Raw genomic sequence first — 5971 nt, 5'->3', positions numbered from 1 at the left:
AAATGGTTTCAGATTTGAACCAAGGTTTGTCAACCATAAAAAATGGCAATGCAGTTATCAACATGGTTTTGATTGAGCAGGAAGTATGGTATAGAGATTCAAGCATGTCATCTCATTTTTTCAATAACACAAGGAAAATCGATCGTGGTTTTCCTCCGAAGTTGTTTATTCTTGTTAACTCTAGTTGCTCTTCTAAAACAAGCAGTGTAATCTCAGATGTTCATAATCCTACTATCATCACAAAACCTCTTAGAGCAAGCATGCTCGCTGTTTCGCTAGAGCGAGCCATGAATGTTGGTAACAAGAGAATTCCAAATAGGGATGTTCAAAGTTTGTCTCTTAGCCATCTTCTTTTTGGGAGGAAAATTCTTATTGTTGATGACAATGGCGTGAACCGCGCAGTAGCAGCCGGTGCTTTGAAAAAGTATGGAGCAGATGTGGTTTGTGTTAGCAGTGGAAAAGATGCTATCTCTTCGCTGAAGCCACCTCATCAGTTCGACGCATGTTTCATGGATATTCAAATGCCAGAAATGGACGGGTATGCAACAAAAATCACTTCTTTACACATAAAAGGAAATGCTTTTGCATTAAATAGATTTTTGAAAATGATCTAATCTAATCTAATCTATATATATAAGATAGACAAGGTTTCTTGCCATAGAAGTAACACAATTTATTTAATTGTTAATTCTAAAAGTACAATTATCATTGTGTTAAAATTTGCTAATTTATATTATTTATTTTTCAAAAACAGTTTTGAAGCTACAAATATAATCAGAGAGATGGAACATAATGTGAACAGGGAAGTATCTAATGATGGTTTTGAGAATACATCAAACTGGCATGTGCCAATTTTAGCCATGACTGCAGATGTGATTCAAGCTACACATGAGAAATGCCTAAGGTGTGGAATGGATGGATATGTTTCTAAACCATTTGAAGCTGAACAACTTTATAGAGAAGTTTCTTGGTTTTTCTCGTCGTCTTGAACAGAAGATAGATTGCTGAGGATCATTGATAATTATATACCTTTTTGACCCATTTCATGTTTTTTCTTCTTCTTTTTGTGGTGTTTGTGAAAGATCCCTGGTTTAGGAATGTACATATATAGGATCCAAGTTGTAAAGGGTATCAAAACTCATTGATTCTTCCATGTAAAGTGAGTCTCTCATCTTGTGTATGTTGTTACATGTAAAGTTGTCTAGTGTAGGCACGTAACATTAAATATGGGTATGTATTAGGTTGATTGAAGTAAAAGAAAGGAAAGAAGTTCTTGGAAACAAAGGTACCATTAACCATGTATATATATCACCCGATACTCCCCCTCTAATCACTATTACAAGAAAAAACGTGACATAAAATTTTGGTCATTATTATAAATAAAAGTTAATTACTTTTGATCTGTTTAATGTTAATATTTATAGTATACTATTTCTTTAATAAAAAATATTTAATGTCGGTAGTTGAATATGTTTAACATTCAAATGTACAATTTAGTAAATTTATAATATATTTTATATAAAATCTAAAAAATTAATTGCACTTAACTAATTTTCTTAATACTCATAAATATAGTTATTTTTGCTTATAATAACAATGTGAGGAAGTATTCCAATAGTTTTACTTCATTCAATTTTGCATTTAATCCAACATAATAACTATATGTAGATCTAATAGAAGTGATTAAGTGTGATTTTGAGTGAGTTTAACAAAATTAAGGTGTTGTCAGTGTGATTTTAACAAAAAATTATATTTTGGACTTTATTAATAGAAACTACATTTAACATAAAATTAGAGTACACTAAGACTTATCTAAATTTACCATAGTCCAAATATTCATTTGAGTTATTTTTGTATATCTAAACTCAACCACGTCCACCCCAATTTACTTTTGTGTATACATAAGGCAAAGGGAATGGGGCAAAGGGAATGGTTTGTGCTGTTTTTGGATCAATCCAATTTAATCCACCTTACTTTATTTGTGTTTATGCATTTTTATTAAAAAAAATTAAGAATTTTGTCGTTGATTTGAACTAGAGACTAGAGTAAGAGTGATGGCTGGACTGGATTAGTGATCTACTCTTTGTTTTTCGAGGTAAGTAATACCTGCAAATACTTTGATGTTCAAGTCAATATATTATCGAGGAGAGTGAGAGGTATTGAGGGATATAACATGTATCTTTTACTGTGTCAGAGCAACAATATATATAGTGAGTGAATTAAGTCTATTTGAAAACTGAAATATTTATATTCGACGAACTGCGATTGTCGTCGTTGTCTCCTTGTAACTATTGCAATTAGCGTTAGCTGCAACCCTAAGGTTGAGATTGACCTAAATCTAAGGTCAATGAAGTTGGACCTATGAGGGTTAGTCACGACGAAGGGAGTCTTGGGATTGTCTTTTTAACCTGATCAAGTTTAAAAGATTAATCTTTAAAGTTATATACAATAACACTTAATTTAGACAATATTTTTGAGTAAACTACCATTTTTTATTTTGAAATTGTAAATATAAATCAATTTGAGATATCAAATTTACGAAATATCAAATTGTCCAAAAATAGTCAAAATGTTTATTGAACTTTATAATCCATAAACAACAAACTCTCTAAAATAGCTAGGGGTGTACGTGGGTTGAGTTAAGCCGGTTTTAACAAAATTCGATACCCGAACCAATCGTTTATCTTTGGGTTGGGTTGAGTTCTAAATCCATATGTTTTTCATTTAACTCAAACCGATCAAGAACGGGTTGAGTTGGATTGACGGGTTATAAGTAACCTATTCTTTATTTTACGGGAGAAAAGTCTCAAAATCCATAAAATTTCAATCACATCATTCACCACATTTTAGTTTACTAAGCTACCACAATTTTTTAATAGTAGTGATTCATTTGTTTATTTTTAGAGTACTTATTATTTTCAAATAAAATGCTAAAAAAAAGTGTTTAATAGATTTAAATGTAAACAAATTTAAACTAGATTCATCATATTTAATATTATTTTTTTAGAAATATTAATCGATTAATATTAAATACTATGATGTAATGTTTGTAATATTTATAACAATTATTGATTAATCTAAATATTATATTTCATATTCGAATACGTTGTAAATTTATTTATCATTTTATGTTATAAAAAAAGACTATAACAAAATATAACATTTCAATAAATGTATTTTTCTCATAAGCTTTATTCGCGATATTTTTTTTATAAAGTTTCTTCACAACCGTATTTTAATTTATCTATTATTTTATTACATAAAATTCAATTTATCGTAAAAATAGTATTTTTTTTTTATCATAAGAAGAAGAAGAAGATGGGCAGCAGCGCAACAGTAAGAAATCTGAGACATAAGAAAAAGGTGGGCAACAACGTGACTCTTTGAAGTCTAAAACAAAAGAAGAAACTGGCGCATATATGGAAGAAAAGAAGAAGAAGGTGGATGGCGACAGTGAAAATTTAAAGGAGAAGAAGAATAATAAAACCTATTGTGCTGTTAAATAAACTTCTAAAAAATATAACCAATCATCGGTCGAGTTCAAATTTTTGAACTCATTATTCGAACCGAATATAAGCAAGTTTCAACGAGTTGCATTAGATTGAAATCAAAAATAACTCAATACACATAAAAATCGAGTTGGGTTGAAATCAAAAATAACCGTATACAAATAAAAATCGGGTTGAGTTAGATTGAATTACCGGGTCGACCCGCACTGATATAAAGTCTTAAAAATAGTATTATAAGACATACGAAAACAATTTGAAGACGTTTTGAAGTTAATTTGGAATCGAAAGTGGGTAGCGTAGAGAGCGAGAGAGAGAGAGAGAGCGATGGATCCAGACGCGTTGGCAAAGGCATTTGTGGAGCACTACTACACCACCTTCGACACCAACCGTGCTGGACTTGCCAATCTCTACCAAGAAGCTTCCATGCTCACTTTCGAAGGTCAGAAGATTCAAGGTTCCTCCAACATCGTCGCCAAGCTCACTTCCCTCCCTTTCCAACAGTCCCATCATTCCATCACCACCGTCGATTGTCAACCCTCCGCTGTCAACGCCGGCATGCTCGTCTTCGTCAGTGGTAATCTCCAACTCGCCGGTGAACAACACGCCCTCAAGTTCAGCCAGGTCCCACTCAGATTTTCACTTTTTTTTTTTTAAATTTTTTTTAATTGTATGTTTAAATCATCGCCTTTCATAATTAGCGTTGCCTTACTTATTGTTGATAATATAAATATAATATATATAGACATTATAGAATCTTTGATTGTTATGATAATATTTAGTATTTGCTATTTGCATAAATTGTTATTTGCTCGAAGAAATTTGCCATTGTGATTGAAATTTAGGGCAATTGCACAAGGGGATGAAGTTTTGCCGAATTTTCTGTCCTCTATAAGCAGGATGCATTCAATTATGATCTATGTATATGGAATTTTGAGAATTGTATTCCCGAGTTTCAATATCTAGCTTCAAATCCTACATTTTTACTAGAATTGTTTCCTTAGAAATTGGGGAAGTAATAATCCTTACTAGAATGAATAACCAGAACTTGGAAGCTATTTGTGAATGTCAAAGTTTAACATTGTTGAATTAAAGCGGCAAAATTTCTGGTGAATTTTCAATCTACAAATAGTTGAAGGTGGTTTTCATTACAGAGAACACAAAAAAGGATTTTATGTGATCGCAACATTTTATGTCTTGGTGGAACTGAAAGAGGTGATTTTTTAAGCCCACTTAAAAAATGAGATGTCATACTTTTCTCAAAATGATGTTTCTAATCACTTAAAGATAGTGTATATATTTAGAAGTTTAATAATTATACTCTGTCAGTGTAAATCGTTTATTACTCACAACAAATATAATTATTTTATGATAACAGTTATGATTGTGTGATGAGTTAACAAAATCAATGGTTCTTATTGTCTGTTAGTGTAAATACATCTTCTTTTTTCTCTATATTTAGAGGAATAATGGGATGTCCAAGTTGTGTTATTTCGCTAAAATGGTGCTTACATTTTGAAATTTTCTGGGGCTCTGCATATTTTTCTTTGCCATTGTTATTGTTATACAGATACAAATATTTATATGTGGTCTAATACTAGTTATTGTATTCTGGTGTCGTGGGTTTTCCATTTTTTTTCACCTGCCCTCGTCTGTTACTATTTTCATAGTTTCTTGTAATGACTAAACTTGTCACTATCTATTTTCAGATGTTCCATTTGATACCAACCCCGCAAGGAAGCTATTATGTGCAGAATGACATATTCCGTTTGAACTATGCCTGAAGATAGACCATCAAATATATGACCTGAAAGGCCATAGAAGAAGTTTGCCTATATATTGCACATTTGAAATTGAAAATGGGTTCATTTTAGTTGGTTGTGTCGGACACGTAATTGTGCTTGTTGCATTTAAAATTTTCTCTTGTGATTCGTCAGAAAACAGCTTCAAGGATAAATTGACGAAATATTACTGGGTCTGGGAGATTTAAAACCCAAATATATTTCTGATCTGAGATATGGGGCCCAAGCATCTCTATCCAATTTACCTCTCAACAAATTGGTTTATGAATGTTATGGTAATCTTTTATTTGCATTTGTTTACTAAATGAAGGTTTGGTATTTTCACCTAAGATCAAAAGGGCTAAACTTGCAATCGGCCATCAACTGTTCTTAGCCACGCAAGGAAATATATATTTTTCTCTCAATGATGACTTTTTACTTTGGTACAAACTTTTTCAGTGATGAAATTTTATGCGGTTTATCTGAGTTTTTCTTTAAAAAAATTCGCTGTTTATAGTTTGGTTGTGATTAAAATGGTCGACACTAAGATATATATATATATATATCCTCTGATAGCATTTAATTGCTGACTAGTCATTTTACTGGAGGACCAAGTTTGAAGCCTCTGCTGCAAATAGAGGAATAGCAGTCAATTTTTGGTCATTACACAAATTTAACTCTTTC

The 5971-nt window shown here is 31.6% G+C and overlaps 2 protein-coding genes across 2 annotated transcripts in view; both read left to right on the top strand.

The window, feature by feature from the left end:
- LOC101506212 (histidine kinase 3-like) overlaps positions 1 to 1302 on the top strand; it is a gene marked incomplete at its 5' end in the record, with an annotated part of 5700 nt that extends 4398 nt beyond the window's left edge. The window contains 2 exons of the mRNA XM_073370118.1: positions 1 to 538; positions 755 to 1302. The exon at positions 1 to 538 is cut by the window's left edge and continues 25 nt beyond it. Coding sequence (XP_073226219.1) covers positions 1 to 538; positions 755 to 989 — 773 coding nt within the window. The remainder of the gene's footprint in view (positions 539 to 754) is intronic.
- Positions 1303 to 3385: 2083 nt separating this feature from the next.
- On the top strand, positions 3386 to 5637 carry LOC101505900 (nuclear transport factor 2B-like). The gene is made up of 2 exons (XM_004504349.4): positions 3386 to 4130; positions 5216 to 5637. Exons 1-2 carry the CDS (start codon positions 3834 to 3836, stop codon positions 5288 to 5290), a joined length of 372 nt encoding a protein of 123 aa, XP_004504406.1. The 5' UTR covers positions 3386 to 3833; the 3' UTR covers positions 5291 to 5637.
- Positions 5638 to 5971: the final 334 nt, after the last annotated feature.

The sequence above is a fragment of the Cicer arietinum genome, chromosome 6 (genome assembly GCF_000331145.2).
Source record: "Cicer arietinum cultivar CDC Frontier isolate Library 1 chromosome 6, Cicar.CDCFrontier_v2.0, whole genome shotgun sequence".
Lineage (NCBI taxonomy): Eukaryota > Viridiplantae > Streptophyta > Magnoliopsida > Fabales > Fabaceae > Cicer > Cicer arietinum.
This window is presented reverse-complemented; position numbering and strand designations above follow the sequence as displayed.

Bases quoted from the DNA above. Each gene is read 5' to 3' on its own strand.
- LOC101505900 (XM_004504349.4), top strand. From the start codon at position 3,834: ATGGATCCAGACGCGTTGGCAAAGGCATTTGTGGAGCACTACTACACC. The intron at 4,131-5,215 runs GTCCCACTCAGA...ATCTATTTTCAG, and splicing joins ACGCCCTCAAGTTCAGCCAG to ATGTTCCATTTGATACCAAC.